The sequence below is a fragment of the Triticum aestivum genome, chromosome 4D (genome assembly GCF_018294505.1).
Source record: "Triticum aestivum cultivar Chinese Spring chromosome 4D, IWGSC CS RefSeq v2.1, whole genome shotgun sequence".
In the NCBI taxonomy this organism is placed as follows: Eukaryota; Viridiplantae; Streptophyta; class Magnoliopsida; order Poales; family Poaceae; genus Triticum; species Triticum aestivum.
The window spans coordinates 486275960-486294277 of record NC_057805.1 but is presented as its reverse complement, the minus strand read 5'-3'; the positions used below and the strand labels follow the sequence as shown (position 1 = coordinate 486294277).

The window sequence follows — 18318 nt, the reverse complement described above, 5'->3', positions numbered from 1 at the left end:
TGCAACGGCCAAACTCAACTCACATGGCATCCACATGAGTATGGTATGGACGGACCATTTCGTTCGTCGACTATAGTCACGAGTGCACGCACACGGCACCACCCACCCGCGACTCCGCGATCGCCACGCAGCGTGTCTGCGTAGGTTGCCCGCCCGCCCGCCCGCCCGGCCCGAGAACACCGCATCGCGCACCGGAACCGCAGCTGCCTGCCGCTCGCTGCCGATCTGACGGACGCCGACGAGCGGGACCGACCCGCGTGCCTCCTTCGTCTCCCTCCAGCCGCATATACCTCCACATCCGCACCACACACACGCACGCACACTACTCCATGATGACATCTCACTCCGCCAGGATCTCCCGATAAAAAACTTCTCTTTCCCGTCTCGCCATCCCCGTGACCGAATCCACGAGCCGCCACCGCCAGTCGCTCTCTCTGGTGGGCGGCCGGGGAGATGCGCCCCTATAAAGCCCCTCCGCCTCCCTGCTCCCGCCACTGAGCGCCTCACCCGGCCTCCGTTCCGCCGCCTGGGCTCCCGCTCGCCCGCGGCGTCACAGGATGGCCGCGTGCGCCAGGGGGCTCGTGGCGCCGCCCTTCGATCTGGCCGCCAGTCGGCCGGGGAAGTTGGGTGCGGGGCCCTGGCCGCGCCCCGCGCGTGGCCCCGCGCGCGCGATCCGCTGCTGCTGCTACGCCCGCCCGGAGCCCACGCCGCCGCGGAGGCTGCTGCTCTCCGCCAAGGCGTCTGCCGCCGCGTCTGTCGACGGGAGCAAGCCCATTGCCCGGGGACGCCGCCGCGTCGGCCTCACCGTCACGCCCTCACTCACATTCCCCTCCTCCCGGTACGTGCGCGGCCACTCGCCACTGCGAATCTAGGATTTATCCTCCTGCACATTGATTATTAATTTTCTTTTCCGGGTAGATAGATACGCGCTTGCTAGTTATATCTGGTGGCCTCACATTCGCCCCTGGCAACAACCATGCTCCTTTTCTTTGTTTATTCCAACATGCGTGCATTTTTATACAGTTTAATTAACGTGCCAATGCTGTAGGCAGAAGCTTCATATTCATAAGAGTCAGTATGTTTGTGCTGTTGCGGAATACTATTTGTTTAGTGATGATGAAATCTCTGATACACGATTCTCTTTTGTTCACTAGTATAGTTCTAGAAGGCAGCCCAAGCAGAATGATTTCTATCCGCGGTGCACGCCGAGAGGGCCGGCTCCCCAGTCCCGCGACACCCCGCCCAAGAGAGGTGGGTTTGCTTTGCTGACACTTTTAATCTTGAAGTGAAATGATTCCCAGACGTGTACTCCAAAGTGAAATACCCCCCATTTGTAGTTCCAAGTGTAGTTATTCCGCGGTGCTAAGGAAATGCGTGTGTTTCTTTGGCACCTGCCTTATAGACACTGGCATTGCTAGTGAGAAGGAGTGGGGAATCAACCTGCTGGATGAAGCGGTCAAGGAGTCTGGCACCAACGAAGATGGAAGCACCTGGTACAGGGAGAGCGGCGAAGATCTTGGTGAGAATGGGTACCGTTGCCGCTGGGCTAGGATGGGTGGACAGACTCATGATGGTTCCACTGAGTGGAAAGAGACTGTATGTTCTCACTGCTTTACTTACTCTTACTGATCATATTCTGTCATTCTGGTTTTAGCTACAGTTTTATCAAGTGAGGTTCATTTGTAATAGTTGATACCTTCAACTTAAAAGTATGCGGCTTGAGGCATGTGTGTTCTACATATCGCTCTTTTATTTTCTCACACATTTAACCTTTGAGTTATAAAATTGCGACTTCAGTTTTTGAGAAAACTAAACCTGATATTTATGAGCTGAAGATTCCAATCTCACATGCTCCAGTGTTATCTGTTGTGCCGCTCCTTGGCTTGTTTACACTTCCACCTATTCTGAGACTGCCTTGGCCCCTGTCTGTGAAATTGATGCTATCTGCGAGTGAAGTACCTGAATAGTGCAATTTCTTGCATCAAGAATTGTCATGCCTTTTCTTTCCCTTACCTTTGTTAAGTGCCTAAGTCTATATTTGTGCTTGAAATAGATGTCATTTAAGTTAGGTATGGGCTTCAAAAGGCTGTAGCTCAAGTATGCATTTAATAGCGTCTCTAACGAGTCATTCTTTCCTATCTGTAAAAATTTAACTAGTCCTTAGGAGCTTGTGAATTTCATTATCATTCCCAGTTGCACACTAATCTTTTAACTAACAAATCTCTATGTATTTATTATATGTGGCAGTGGTGGGAGAAAAGTGATTGGACTGGATACAAAGAGCTAGGTGCGCAATTACTCTTTATAATGGAGGCTCTGGTAACACAATTTTGTTTCGAAATTAGGAATGATGCATAGTATTTGTCACACCATTTCTAAATGGGGGTAATAATTTAACTGATGTGATAGGGACATAGGGTAGTAGCCTCTAACCAGTAAGTATTGAAACAGAAACTGCTGTATGCAGCTATAATTTTTTTTGAAATGCTGTATGTAGCTATGTTGATTGCCTTTATTTTGATCCTTTATACATTTGTTGTCATTATGGCTTGAACTCTCAATACAATTCTAACACATTAGGTGCGGAAAAATCTGGGAAGAATGCTGACGGTGATTCTTGGTGGGAGAAGTGGAAAGAAGTTCTGCACCAAGACGAATGGAGGTGAATTAGTTTACTTGCAATTTCAGTGTTATAAGTATATCATTCCTCATTCAATGAATAAAAGGAAACCATTCCATATCTAACTATGTGACTAAAATTGTAACTGCAACATTCCTTGTTGTTCCTTGATGATAGAAAGCTAATGTTGAAAAATGTTACCAATTCCATAGATGTACTTGCATATATGCAGACGTAGAACCTAAGATGGTGATAAAACCAAGCAACATGCTCATTTTTTACATTAAAATATCATCAACAAGATAATACAGCATGCACACAGGTCATCGGTAGATTTCTCTTTTATGTGTCCCAAGTGTATAAGATCCACAAAAGACAGATGGGATCATGATTTCCTGACCATGTGGTATATCTCATAGTATGTCACTGATATTCTTCCTAGAATCGCAAGCTCTGTTTTTCTTCCTATCCACTATACTTCCAATCTTCAGTTCGGATAGCACCTGCTAGTGGACAAAGGCCTGTCGCTGTAATATGTACTCACTTTTGGCATAGTATTTGTAGCATTGATTACAGTACTATCTATGTGAAGAAAATGGAAAATAAGTAATAACCCTATTATAAGAAAATATGAATTTGCAGCCCGTAAGGCTAGATCATGGTTTAAATCTTTAAATTGTGTAACGCAGCAATCTTGCAAGACTCGAGAAGAGCGCAGAGAAACAAGCCAAGTCAGGGACAGAAAATGCTGGGTGGTATGAAAAGTGGTGAGAGTTGCATCGTGTTTTTGTTTAGGTTTGGTTACAAGTGTGCTGCAGATTATTTAATTGAACTGTTAATTTTTCTCCAAGGTGGGAAAAATATGATGCCAAGGGCTGGACAGAAAAAGGTGCGCATAAATACGGAAGGTTAAATGAGCAGTCCTGGTGGGAGAGGTGGGGTGAACATTATGATGGTCGTGGCTCTGTATTGAAATGGTGAGCTTCTTGAGCTTCGACTTTCTTACTCTGTAAGCACCTTCCTACCTGTATTACTGAGTAATCCAACTATATGTATTCAGTGGTTTATGAGTATCTCACTGTAGATTTAGCCATAGGGCCTTAGGTTACCATACATACTGTATTTGGCAATTTGCCCTGTCCAATGGAGATTGACAACTGTTGCAATGCCATGGATGGTCTTACAGGACAGATAAGTGGGCAGAGACAGACTTAGGCACCAGATGGGGAGATAAATGGGAAGAGAAATTCTTTGCCGGAATTGGTTCACGACAAGGGGAGACATGGCATGCTTCTCCTGGCGGTGACCGTAAGTTTCGCCACCATTGATAACATATATGCACAATGCGCGTTTTGTTGGTAACAATGTACTCCCTCCGTCCCAAAATAAGTGTCTCAAGACACTTATTTTGGGACGGAGGGAGTACTGTGCTAGATTCTAGTCATTAACTTAATAATATTGACATACATATCCTGGGTACGGGGTCATAACAATATGCCTTATATTTTTTACCTATATCTTTAATAAATTACAAAGGTTTGTTGTGAACAGAGCTACACCAGGAACACCACCCTATTTGTTTTTGCTAATCATGCATGATGGCCTTTTGTGATTCCCTTTGACCTACAGGCTGGCGCTGGGCTCACTACCTTAATGGTGACAGAAAGATATTCCCTGAACATTCCTGTACCAACCGATTTGTACAAGCTTCCACGAAATGCAAAGCATTGTGCTTGTTGCATTGATTGATGAAAAACATTATGTACAGTCCTGAAAATTGGCTAACCCAACCGTAAACAAACAGCCCATTCTACACAAAGTAGCTAGGCCAAAACGAACCTGTAGCTTCTTCACGAATTTCGATTAGTTTTATTATTTGCTAAATAAATTATATTTCATGATAGTTGTTAAATATTCACCAGTTACTCCCTCCATCCCAAAATGTAAGACCATTTGTGGCACTATGATAGTGTAAAAAATGATCTTATATTTTGGGACGGAGGGAGTAGTTCCTAAAAATGTCATTCGTAGCCACATATGTTGCGTCTCATCGTGTCCAACTAGCTAAGATGCTACTAGCTGTCTACTCAAAACACACATTCAACAACATTAGTGCCCCATGCACTTATATGCAGTTTCTTTTGTTGCTGTCCAAAAAGTTCTGTCCACATCAGAAATAGCACTAGCTAGCTAGTTTGTGGCGATTGGGTCATACATTACCAACGACTGAGATCCTTTAATACTGTGAACTGGAGTATGAAACAGTACCATTCTGTGTAAGTTGCATGCAGTATATGCAGAATCTCATTCTTAGAAAGTGGATGCTCAACATGTATAGCGCTAGCAGTATAACTTATATTATGAAATCTTCGTAGTCAGTTACTTATCTGATTTGAAACTTTCAGGCTGGTCAAGGACTTGGGGAGAAGAGCACTTTGGCAATGGGTATGTGCTGTCCGTCATTTATGGTGTTATTAAGATCTGTGCTGAAATCGTTATAGTATATATGATACTATCAGTGGATAACCAGTGAAGTACATCTGTTTCAGGAAAGTTCACAAGTACGGGAAGAGCACAACCGGCGAGAGCTGGGATTTAGTCGTAGACGAGGAGACGTACTACGAGTAAGATTTTTAACCCCTGAAGCTTATTGCCAGCTCCAGAACAGTTCCAGATACGACCAGAACTAAAATCATCCTGAGCGGGTTGGATCTCATATTCCTGTGCGTTTCACCATATACCAGGGCGGACCCTCACTACGGGTGGGCCGACGTCGTCGGGGACTCGTCGCAGCTGCTGTCGATACAGCCGGTGGAGAGGCCGCCCGGGGTGTTCCCGACCATCGACTTCAGCTCGTCACCCCCGCGCACGGAGGAGCCGCCCGGCATGCCGCCTTCGTCCATGGAGTAGCATCCATCCCGCCGCAGGAGTAGAGTTCAGGACCCCCGTTTTGGCTCCATCATTCATTCTTTGTAGAAAAGAGCAGCAAGCGCAATCTGGCTTTCATTGGTTCATTGGTTAGACCTTTCTTTCCTGTGTATTTTTTGGCTTTCATGTTCTACTAGCATTCCGTCGGTTCTAGCAGACACTTCTTTTCTGGCAGACAGACAAACTAGGCGAAATAATCGACCCGCTCGCCGTTAAATCTTGCCGTGTGCTTGAAATCTGTTTGTGGTCGGATTTGCTGTAACCATGGGGCCGGATTAGGGTGGAGCGTCGTTGTCCCGGCGAGAAGGGAGAAAGGTAGTAGAAAAATGGTGCCTGCGCTTTGTCTGTAGCTTTGGGTGATGTGGACGGCAGTGGCGTCCGGCGTGGAGACGTCGAGCTCACTCCAGGGCGTTGCCGTTGGGAACCGTCTCACCCAGCCGTATGATATGGTCTTGGCCGCCGGCCCGCCGTTCAAACTTGGAAGTCCACACCACGTTGACCCTGTTTTTCTGCTCGAGACGGTTAGCGTGGCGCTCTGGCCGGCAGAGTTCTAATCATTTTCCTTGTGACGCGACTTGTGGGCGTGGAATTCCAGCTCCTCTTCGCTTATTAGTCACACCTCACGCGTTTCGGTCGCCGCAGCCAGCCCCTGTGGAACGCAACGCCAGAGAACAATCTTTTCTTGTTCAACGGAGCAATCATCTGATAATATTACGTAGTGCAAGATGTACATGCGGGCTCGTCTATATCATGTCTTGTTTTTCACTGAGCTGAATTGGCACCTTCTCCGAATTGGGGTTTTGGTTTTACGGGTTTTTTTTCCTTCTGAATTCACCGGAACTTGCAAAATTATTAGACTTTATAAAACGAATAAATTTTAGAGGTGTTCTTATAAACGTAAAAAATAATAGACGGGGACTTTTTTTTTGCGAGAAAAACTTACAGCGGCATGGTGTATCATCGTATATTATGATGGATTTTCGCGGTTTATTTTGAAAGAATTTTACAGGTTTAAGCTGTACTCCTACATATCTACTCCTACGATCTTATCCCCATTATTTCACACACACTGGGATCACATGTCGGCTAAGCAAGCCGGAGGATTATCTCCCAGTTCGAGCCAAAAACGAATAAATGGGGGCAGGGCCCCGCACAACACATACGACCATTTAAGCCGGGCCTCCGCTCCGGTGAGCAGAGCTGCCGAGCACCATCTCATCCTCCTCCACCCGCGTCAACGCCGCAGTCAAACGCCTCGCATTCCCACTCCCCCCTCGCTCTCACCATGCCGCTGCCGTCGCCGCCCGCCCGGCTGGCCGTGCCGGCCGCCGTCCTCCTCGTCCTCCTCCACCTCGCCGCCACGGCCACGGCGACCAACTTCACCTGCAGCGCGCCGCGGGGCACCACCTGCCAGTCCGCCATCGGCTACCGCGTGCCCAACGCCACCACCTACGGGGACCTCCTCGCCCGCTTCAACACCACCACCCTCGCCGGCCTCCTCGGCGCCAACGGCCTCCCGGTCGCCACCTCGCCCAAGAAGCGCGTCGCCGCCAAGCAGACCGTCCGCATCCCCTTCCGCTGCCTCTGCGCCGGCAACGGCGTCGGCCAGTCGGACCACGCGCCCGTCTACACCGTGCAGCCGCAGGACGGGCTGTACGCCATCGCCCGCGACTCCTTCGACGCCGTCGTCACCTACCAGGAGATCGCCACCGCCAACAAGATCGCCGACGTCAACCTCATCACCGTCGGCCAGAAGCTCTGGATCCCGCTGCCCTGCAGCTGCGACCCCGTGGACGGCGCCGCCGCCGTCTTCCACCTCGCCTACATCGTCGACGGCGGGGAGACCACCTCCGGCATCGCCGCCACCTTCGGCGTCACCGAGGACACGCTGCTCAAGCTCAACAAGATCGCCGACCCCAAGACACTGCAGAAGGACCAGGTTCTTGATGTCCCGCTCCCTGGTACGTATGAAATTACTTACCTGTGCTCTGTTTCCTCTTAAAATTAATGTTTTGTCGCACATACAAGTAGTAGTTCAACTAATGCATGCAGTTTATTGATTGAAAGAGAAAACATGTAACAGCAATTGTTCTTGCAATCTTGTGAGTTCTGAATTTCTTACAGAGAAGTGAGTTCTGAACTCAGATTTCAATTTGTCTTGATGCGTGCCAGTAGATTAGTAGTACCAACAAAGAGTGCAAATTATCTGGATTACAATAGGGTAAACTAATTATAGTCAACCACATGCAGAGCCAGCTGGGAGCCTGGGATTGGGGGAAATTCTAGTTCAGTTGCTTTGTTTAGTAATTTTCCCTATGGAGCTTAGGTGTTACTGACTTGCTGTTATAGTTCTGGCTGAAAAATAACCGGGAATGCAATTCAAATAAATTATTGCGGCCGGGATGCTAGTTGTTAATCGAAAATGCAATTCAGATATCTTCTCCGGGAAGTGCTTGTGCGGTGTTCTTCTTAACGTCGCACATATGCTTCGACTGATACATCTAATTCAGTAATTGTTTTAGTTTAAAAGGGGTAACTAGGACTATTCTTGCAATATGAGGTACTGCCACTAAGTCCGTGTTGAAGTTTTTCAGTTGACTGGTGACAGTCTGCCAGAATGCAAGTTAGGATAAACTAGTGAGTTAATTATGGACGGCCACATGCGTGACCTGGGACTGGGCAAACTGACAATTAAGTATGCTTGTTTGTTTAGGGCCTCTTTGATTCATAGGATTGCAAAAACACAGGAATAGGGAAAATGTAGGATTGGAATGACATGTCCATTGGATCCCTATAGGATTCGAGTTTATTTGATTGTGTCACGGGAAAAACAAAGGATTTCTTCCAAGAGGTTGGAGTGGATGTTAGAATTCCTGTAAAATGTAGTACAAATGAATCCTTAGGAAAAAATCCTACAGGATTCAATCCTACGAATCAAACGATCAACGTAGGAAAAATTCCTAAGGATTCTAATCCTTCAAAGATCCTATGAAAATCCTTTGAATCAAAGAGACCCTTAGTTTTCCCAATGTTAAGTGTTGCTTCTGATTAAAAATGATAAGCCAGAGTGCACTTCGGATGAATTATTGTTGTAGTACTATATTGCTTGGATTCAGTGATTTCATTTATACAAATATAATAGGTTAAGTGCCTTCTAGGCCTCTTCAATCAACTTAAGCTATGGTCCCCTTGTGTGGAGCTTTATTCGAAATATTCAGTGATGGCTAGGTGAGCTGGACAAGATGAGGTTGATGCACATGTTTCAGTTGTTCAGAGAGATTGAGACCTCATGCCTCCACTCTGAACTTGGAAGCTTTTAGAGACGTCGCTATATGCCCATCCTGTGTGCCAGGGCATAATGCTAATAAATTGCAACCGTTTAATTGTCCAGAAAAAAAATGCATCTGTGGTGTGAAATTTGTTGAAGAAAATAAGCTTTGAAGCTTCAATTGATTGATGCCCTACTTGGACTTGTTTAATTGGTTGTTAGCTGTTGCTGTCTCCGGGCAAACTGTCTGACTTTTCGGTCTCAAACTATGAACATACGACTAATCCACAAAGTTGACTCTGACTGGACTGCTCAGTGCCCACGCATTTTTGAAGATTATTGATGGATTCTTTTGACTAGTATCCATTATGGTTCATAAGAAAAAGCCGCGGTATTCTGAATCTGGTACTAACTGCTCGTCGAATTTTTGTATACTCAGTTTGCAGCTCATCAATCAGCAACACCTCGGATGATCATGATCTGCGCCTCCCGAACGGCACCTACACGCTCACCGCGCAGGACTGCATCCAGTGCCGCTGCAGTTCAAACACCTTCCAGTACACAACTTAGCTCCCTTGCTTCCACATCTCTTGAGCTGTTTCTCAAGCAGTAACCAGGAGATTAACCATCTTTTTCCCATGTGGCGACCACCAGGCTAAATTGCACCGCAGTGCAAGGAAAAAAGGGATGCCCAGCAGTGCCGCCGTGCAGCGAAGGGCTCAATCTTGGGCAGACAAGTGGTGCCGGTTGCGACTTCAAGATGTGCGCTTACAGTGGTTATTCCAACAGCTCTTCACTCAGCATACAGACCACTCTTTTCAAAAACCAGACAGCACCAGCTTGCGAGAGTAAGTGTAGCCTCTTAAACTTGCAGACCCTCTCCAGGCCCGAGCGGCCGAGTTTATCGACCTGAGTCGGCGATGAGACGTGTCTCTGACCTCTTCTTGTTGGTATTGCAGAAGCAGGATCTTTGAGGTCGGCGTTCGCAGGGTCCATGTGGAGGATATCTGCTATCTCCTTCCACATGGTGTTGATCTTGGTATGCTTCCTTTGATACTGAAGACGCCCACTCTAGCTGGTATATATATCTTGAAAAAAAAAAACTCATGATAGCATATCAATTTGTCGATCGATGTGATTGTTGTTGCTGTTGTAACTTGAATTCCGATGGCCGGTTTGTCGAGCTTTTCGTTTTGACTATTCTTCTAGAGAATGAGTGGCACTAGCTGCCTGAATAAAGCAATGATATGCGTAAGGTTTGCATCTGGAAATGAATTGTACTCATTAGATTGGGCAATTGCAATAAAATGTTACAAGATACAAGAGTAAACAGCTTCAATGGTATGATACCAATCAAACGGCTTTGTTGATGTACCGCGACCTTTGCTGTAAGGCCATCATAACCCACCCCTACTAATGTTTGTCCACTAATTGCATGTTGTCTCGACGGCGACAATAAAAAGACCCTATCATGATCTTATCTTCAAGCTTTTTACTAGGGGATGAAGTTGTCTGATTCAGCGGCGATGGTTCCTGGTCTGGCTGGGCAGTACCGAACCTAGTCTTTTGGAATTGAAACTGTGGCACGAGCCTTTTAAGCCGTTTCTTTTTTGTGCATGATCTCGTAACTTCAATTTGTCATACAACTACTAGTCAGAATTTTGCTCCTCGGGTCATTTTTTGCAACAGTAAAAATGTCAAATTTGACGAATTAGCATAAGCACTTGATACAGAGAGTTGCCGTGAACTTGTTCAATTCATCTGAAAGAAAGAAGGGCCTGCTAGCCCTCACAAGAGCACTCCTTCATCTCATCCATAAACTCATAGTAGAAAGTAAGAACAATAGTTGCGTGATAACATAACAAAGAAGTTGTTGCAAGCCTCAAGTAGGTCACATAAACAGAGTGCCTGTACCAACCAGCAGGAGCAGATTTTTCATCTTTCTGTTTCAACAACGTCTTGCTTCATGGGCTGTCTCTTGCCTCACAAATCGAGAATTCATTTGGTACGGTGTTCTCACAACTAACAGTATCAGGTATCAATTTAGCAGGCGGGATTCATCCTGGTATATAAACAACCGACGGTGTTCAAATAATTTACCTGCATCGATTAGTGCAGAGAACCCAGTGCCTTCAGCATGGCTTGTCAAGTTCACTGTCTGTTGGGTGTTTGCGAGACTGCATCAACAGGATCATCAAGTTTGACACTGGCTCTAGCTATCGGCTTCCTATGGGACGAAAGGAAACTCCGATCCTTCAATAGGGTCTTTGCAGATTCACTATTTCTTCGATCAAAATATATAAAATCTAACTCCAGCATTCCACGTAGATCATCTCCCCACTTGCGGTGTACTGGGAAACCAGGTCGAGTGTTGCCCGTGTAATACATGCCCGAAGATGGATGTGCAATCATACATGAAGTATGGTCGCAAACGATGCAGCGAACTGTTCACAAAATCAAAACATAAAGCAAATAAATGAGCTGCCTATAAGCATGACAAATACATGTCAAACAAAATCTACAATATTGTAACGCAATCTCAATCTGTCGGTCTGTCCACAGATGTGATACTTAAAGAGTTAAGAACGAACATCATAATTTTTGAAAGATGTTTAGTGACCAGTTCAAAATTATATTATCTTGCGTATATATTTATACCATAACCATCATAACTGATAAAATAAGTTTAATGGATGAGATGAGGGCTTACTGGAATAGGCATCGAAAGAATCCTTCACCGGGCAGCAGAAAGGCAAATTTGTTGATTGTTGCTCAATTCTTTCATCAGCTCCGTTCCAGAATTCGGCAAAGAAGAGTTCCCACGAACAAAATGACCCCGTGCCATCATTTGAGACATCACTGCTCACCAAAAAGTTGATATGAAAGCAGGTTGCGTAGAAGGAATGTCGGTAGCAGTATGTGGCTGTTGTCACTCCACAAATAATACCAAGCTTGTATGTGTGTCCCTAAAGCAAGCAAGGAGGTGGAATATTAACTATTAAGTAGACTTGTTAGGACAACCAAAAATGGTAAAAGCTTAGCATAATAATTAATCTATAGGTGCGGTGATCAAAAGAAGCAAGGAGGTGGAAAATTAATTAGACATATTTGTAAGAACAATCTACAAAGGCAAAAGCCAACTACTCAAAAGGACTCCATACCTTATCGCGGCCGTAGTCGAGCAGTAAATTTTCCAATCTTGCGCGAACATAAGCCTGCTCAGACTTGAAGGTCGACCTCCTTTCAGACACTCTATACAAGTTAGCCTGGCCCAGACGAGGAGCCGTACTTTGCACCGTTGCTGCTGCGTTATCTGATGTTTCCTCGCTCACCATCTTCTTTAGCCGGTTTAAAGTATCATCAGAGAGAGCATTGCCCGAAGTTCTGTCCGATATTACAAGGGAGTGCAGACAATCAAGTTTACTGGGGGTCAGGGAATTGAGGAAATCCTCGAAGGCGGCGGGTTGCGGGTGTTTGGCAATCAGTGACGCAGAAGCTAAATTGGACAATATTTCCTTTGAGCCCTGTTGCAAGGATGGGAGGTTGAAGCGATGCTCGCAAAGTAGTACCACTGCTTGTTGCTCCGAGATTGAGTACGTGTAGCAGACGAGCGCGACAAAGCCATCGCGGGAACGTGATTCAACACGGGACATCGACCTAGCATCGAGAATATCAGCTGTACCAACCCGATTGCAGATTTTCTCTGGGACCGGGAAGGCAGCATCGTACCAAATAGAGTTGAGTATGATGTTGGACACGGGATCCATAGGGCCGTAGCAGTGTCCGGCTGTGAGGACGGCACTGACGAGGTGCTGCTCGTGTAATGCATGGCTGTGCAGTATGCCAAGCGCGTTGATGTAGAAGCCGTGAATGGTACGAAGAAGAGACATCTTGAGAAGCGGGAGGAAGTCGGGGTTCTCCCGCCATGTGTTGTTCACTCTCGAGCTTCTCTCTACGGCTAAAACAGTTGAGAGATGGACATTATTGTTGCCGCCGGTGTAAGCGTAATTATCATCATCATGCTGGCTCGGACAAGTTGAGGTGATTGTGGTCGTGGCGACGAGGTCTCTGGATATGGTGGTTGTGGCGAAAACGCCTTCTCTGACCTTGATGATTGTGGTGACGTTCCCACTGTTGTCACGATAAAAGCCTGGAGTAGGCGCAGGGATTGGCGGCGGCGGCCATGAGCAGCGCAGCAAGTCGCAGATTTTGTAGACGCGGTCGGCACTGAGATGTTTTCCTCCGCGCAGGTCGTCCAACACAGGGTCGAGGAGTTCACGAGGGTACCTCCATGTCATGAGCCGCACGAGGTCATCGGTGTCGGAGTACGCGCGGCCTGCTGCAAGGCGGTCTTGATCCTGGCACCATCGGGCTGCAGTGGAACATGGCAGCCCCGGCAGCCGGCCTCGACGAGGAGGATGGCCAGGGGGAGGTCGTGGCCGGCCATGTCGAGGAATTTCTTGGCCTGCGCCTCCGTCATGTGGCGGAAGTAGCACAGCATGAACATGACGAGGCCCGCGCGGGAGTTGCCGGCGCCGTCAGCGAAGGTGATCCTCTTCTTGCTTTGCTCTAGTGCATCGTCGGGCTTTGCGTCCAGGAAAAAATAGCCCGGTCCCGGTGGTCTCTTGGCGAAGGCGTTGATGGTGGTGAGCACGATGTTGGTGACGGGGTCGGCGAGGCCGACGGCGAGGCCGCAGTAGGAGATGCAGCGGGCGAGGCCTGGGATGTCGGCGATGGGGAGGGGCGGCGGGCCGCCTCGAGGTAGAACTCGGTGATGTCGTGGTAGTACTCGGGTGCGAGGGGATCCGCGGGGATGGGAGACCTGGGCCGCCACTCGCCGTCCACGGAGGTCCAGACGGAATAGCCCTCGTTGTTCACGGTGTAGGTGGTGGAGGCGGGGGAGAGGCCGCGGTTCTTCTGCATGCTCCAGAAGGACCACCCGCCGAAGGAAGGGTTCCCGGCGGCGCCGGCAGGACCCGCCGGCGGCACGGACATGACTTGCGAGGGTTTCGATTTGGGGACTGGCCGAGGCCTGGACAACGCCGCGCGTGTACCTACGAGGCCTACTTTGTTATTGGGGATCTGCTAAACCTAAACCCAGGAGGGGAGGTGACGCCTACCTAGCTATGCATGACTCTTGTTGAAGAAAAACATGGCATATATAATCGATCGACCAGCATATGCATGGAGTTCTAATTAATCGTCATGAGGATCAGGTAGTACAAGGTTTTCCCACGACCCTGATGCCAGTGCAGAACACATACGCCATGATCCATACATGATGCTGCGGAAATACAAAAATAAAATAAAATTACGATGGAACCAATGATACTACTGATTTTATATTACACCATGGCCATATTTTTTCTGATAAACTTGATCAAGATTAGAAAAGTATCTAGCTAGTTGCTTCTTAGGCCTCCTTTGGTTCATAGGGTAAGAAAATCGTAGGAATAAGAAAGTCATAGGAAATGAGATGACATGCATCTCAAATCCTATGAGTAGGAATAGGAAAGAAGATGCCATTTGATTCACATCATAGGATTTTTTCCGTTGAGTCTAGACTAATTTTTATTTTCCTATGAAATGTGGAGGATAGGAAGAATTCCTCCATAAAAATAGGATTCCATTCCTACAAACCAAAGGACTCTAAAGGAATTCTTCTATAGAAATCCTATCCTATGAAATTCCTACAAGATTCCTCTAAACCAAAGGAGGCCTAGGGTAGTGGCGACTTTTGTTAACATGATCTTCAAAGCCCACGCCGAGCCGAAGTGCAAGATGTTCTCCTGGCTCGTGCTGCATGGCACTACTAGGGATAACCCTAGCAGTAGCGCTAAAAATAAAGCTATCAATAGCGCTGGTACAAGCGCTAACACTAAGGCGCCACAACTAACTGATAGCAGTAGCACTGGAAAAACGCTACTGATATATCTAATTAGCAGTAGCACGTCCTGCAGAACAGCAGCGCTACTGATAACCGTAAATAGCAGTAGCGTTTCTCATGAACAGCGCTACTGCTAAATTTGCCTGTATTTTTTCCCTACTGCTTATTGGCGCTGTATTTGTATAGGTTTTATATACAGTTATTCATCATATGATGTTATGATTATGATGAGTTATTATATATATATAGTGGATGAAATGAACGTGGATTAGATTCAAGTAGAGGCACCTAGTACTTTCGATCTGCACCATGTTGCCTCCACTTGAATCTAATCCATGTACATTTCACCCACTGATATATATAATAACTCATCATGCTCATATAACAACTTAGCATCATGCATCATCATAATAATATATAACTCATCATTGTTATCATAGTAACAAGTCGTACTCATCATCATCACAGTCATGTAACAACTTCTACTCGTTAATAATAAGAAGTCATACTCATCAGCATACAACTTTTACTCGTTATCATAATAACAAGTCATACTCATCATCATCTTAGTCATCTAACCAACACTACTAGGGAAAACCTTATACACAGAATCTTAGCAGTTAGCAAAACGCGCTGCTGCTAAGTTTGAACTGGGCGCACATGGCTAGCCCCACTTAGCAGCAGCGCTTATCATTATCCAGCGCTACTGCTATGCTCCTTAGTAGTAGCGCTTTTCTTCAACCCGCGCTGCTACTAACCCTAACTTATCGTCTCCGTGCGGCCGACCTTCGCACTCTCCCTCTCATTCACTCTCCCCCGCACCCCCTGTCGTCCGCCGCCGCGGATGCTCCTGCTCCTCCTCCACTGAGGTAGTCCATCCATCCCTCCTCCTCCCCCTCCTTCTCCCACTGCGCCCTCCTCCCCCTCCTCCGGCCGCCCCTCCTCCCTCCTCCGGCCAAGCCCTCCGCCGACAGCCCTCCTCCCACCACCCCCTCCCCCTCCTCCTCTCTCCTCCATCCTCCCACCCTCCTCCCTCCCTCCTCCTCCCTCCTCCGATCCCACCGCCCTCCCCCTCCTCCTCTCTCCTCCCTCCTCCTCCTCCCTCCTCCCACCCCCTCCTCCCTCCATCTCTCCTAAACCCTAAACTCTTTTTTACTGTTCTTGTATAATGTATTTACTGTTTTTAGTAAGTGTTTAATAGAATTAGTAAGAAAATTAATAGAACTAGTTTATTTTTAGTAAGAACTAGTTTATTTTTATTTATAGTAAGTGCTTAGTTGAACTAGTTGAATTAATAGAACTAGTTTATTTTTAGTAAGAAAATTTAGGTATATGAGATTTGATGATCTAATTAAAATTTTACTATAGAACTAGTTTATTTTTAGTAAGAAAATTAATAGAACTAGTTTATTTTTAGGTGTATTTAACAGAATTCTAGGTTGATTCGTTTTGAAGTGGACATGCCATTTTTGAACATGTCACATTTGTTGTTATTTTTAGTTAAAGCAATTATTCCCGCATTGACGTCGACGATGCCTATCCCGCATCCTCGTCGTCGACTCGGCAGAGGAGGCCTGCTTGATCAGAGGGGCCATGTCCGGGACTGGGCTCCGCCGGGCTGGTACTGGGAGGTGCTACCTTCCGGGGGGGGGGGGCAACTTGGTGAGGAGCCAGCCCGTTGTTGACCCGAACCTTCTTTGGTGGCTGTCGCGTGGGCCAGTGACGGTGCGGAGGCTTTCGTCCCCCCGCAGAGGTGGTACGTCACCGTGTCAGCGAGGAGGACGAGCACGTCCGTCGCTACATGGTTGCGTTGGAGGGCAGGTTCGACAATACCTTGCAGGTTCTTCAGGGATCTCACTGGAGCTATGATCCTGTGATGGTTCCTTCTCTTTGGGTGTCCACCGCCCGCGCCGATACCCGTCGTTCGCTAGGGTTTTAGCTGTATTAGTGATGGTATATGTATGATACTATTCGAGATGTATTAGTGATAATATTCGACGATGTACGGACGCAAGTGATGATTTAGTTTTGCTTATTGAATGCATGCCAATTTGAATACTAATTTATTTTATTATTTAGTTTTGCTTATTGAATGTTCAAATTGGAGAACTACTCCTATTTTGAATGCTCAAATTGGAGAGCACTATGCAAGGCGTATGCATTTGATTAGTTAATAGCTTTTAGAGTTTTTGTTTTTGCACAAATCAAGGAGCCCCTCCATCATCCCCGCCGTCGTCCCCGTCACCGACCCCCTCCGACCTCGAGGTGAGACCAGCCAAATCTCCATGTCAATATGAGTCCTATAAGATATTTTGAAATGTTCTTGCTCATATTTTCAACCATTGAAATGCAATGACCATCAAGTTTGAATGCTCATATGATGTAGATGTAAACATGTATATCTTGCGTTGCTCAAATAGGATATGTGCTTGCCCAAGTGGCCGGCCATGTTTGCAGGTAACACCTCCGAGTGGCCTATGTTTTGCCGGAGTGTTGATTAATTTCTGTTCCGGCAAATTTCAGGCGCTCGATATGTCCTTTTTTTAGCAAAGGTCATGCCGGATTTTTCCGTGAATTTTGGCATGACTTGTGCTAGAATATGTAGGAAATATCGAGTGGTCTGGATTTTCTAGAAAGATAATTAAACGACATTTCGGGTTGACTTTAAGTCTGTCGAGGCTCCATACATGACAGTCAACAAATGAGTGAGGGAGAAAGTCTGCACCATATATGAGAGAAGAAGAATCCTGACTGTTGTCGTGGGGGTCGTTTTTCCTTCTTCTCCTTGTGCTAGACCTTTGTTATGCACTAGGGGAAGGAGGAATAACGACCATAACTGACGGTCGAAATATCCTGACTGTCGTTGTGGGGGTCACTTCTCCTTCGTTCCTGTGTGCTAGACATTTTGGTGTAATGCACTTGGGAATGAAAGGAGGAGCGACCATCACCAACGGTCGAATGTATACACCACGTGAGCTGAGAGTTTTCAAGAAAAGACTCGACAGACCGATAGTCAACCCATGATGAATAATAATGATCTAATTTAGTTTTTGTAGTACATATATTTAATTGTATAAGTTTAATCTTTGAATTATGAACATAGGAAATGTCGTCGATGTCGTCGTCGGACGACGAAAGTCTCCTGGCGGAGTGCGACTGGTGCGGCAACGATCGGGGTCTGTGCGACAGGCCTCACCTGGTAGAAGGTCGGCGCTTCAGCATTAAGCTCCAGGAGACCTTCGATGTTGAAACGGTACGCAACGACAAGTATTTTTTTCGTAATTAAGCACGACTTCTGCTTCTTCAACGTGTAATTTTCGTCTTTTACAATTCGACTAGCTTATCCCATGCCATGCAAGACGCTATGTCTTGGAGAGGATGGATCTTGAAGATCATGAAAGTATGGAAACAAAGATAATTCACCTAAGGACCCATCATGGTATGGATTTTGATGTAAATCTATACAATTCTGAGAGTGTAACCCATTTTGGTTGCCCGAATTGGGAAGCACTTTGCAAGACGTATGATTTTCATGAGCGTATGCTTGTCACCATGGATCTTGGTGATCCTGACATCGCCCAAGAAAATACGGACATTTGGGTCCTTGTTGATACG

At 46.6% G+C, this 18318-nt stretch overlaps 2 protein-coding genes across 2 annotated transcripts; one reads left to right on the top strand and one right to left on the bottom strand.

The window, feature by feature from the left end:
- The first annotated feature begins 285 nt into the window (after positions 1-285).
- Positions 286-10139, top strand: LOC123098896 (uncharacterized). The gene is made up of 16 exons (XM_044520970.1): positions 286-838; positions 1160-1251; positions 1403-1596; positions 2248-2287; positions 2581-2662; positions 3310-3387; positions 3472-3597; positions 3807-3928; positions 5026-5065; positions 5170-5244; positions 5365-5449; positions 5899-6069; positions 7086-7509; positions 9256-9373; positions 9471-9664; positions 9776-10139. Exons 1-16 carry the CDS (start codon positions 558-560, stop codon positions 9868-9870), a joined length of 2217 nt encoding a protein of 738 aa, XP_044376905.1. The 5' UTR covers positions 286-557; the 3' UTR covers positions 9871-10139.
- A 105-nt stretch (positions 10140-10244) lies between these two features.
- Positions 10245-12497, bottom strand: LOC123098895 (uncharacterized). The gene is made up of 3 exons (XM_044520969.1): positions 11978-12497; positions 11527-11782; positions 10245-11260 (listed from the first exon to the last, which is right to left on the bottom strand). The coding sequence occupies exons 1-3, from the start codon at positions 12467-12469 to the stop codon at positions 10968-10970; spliced, it is 1041 nt and encodes a 346-aa protein (XP_044376904.1). The 5' UTR covers positions 12470-12497; the 3' UTR covers positions 10245-10967.
- Between the last annotated feature and the right edge of the window lie 5821 nt (positions 12498-18318).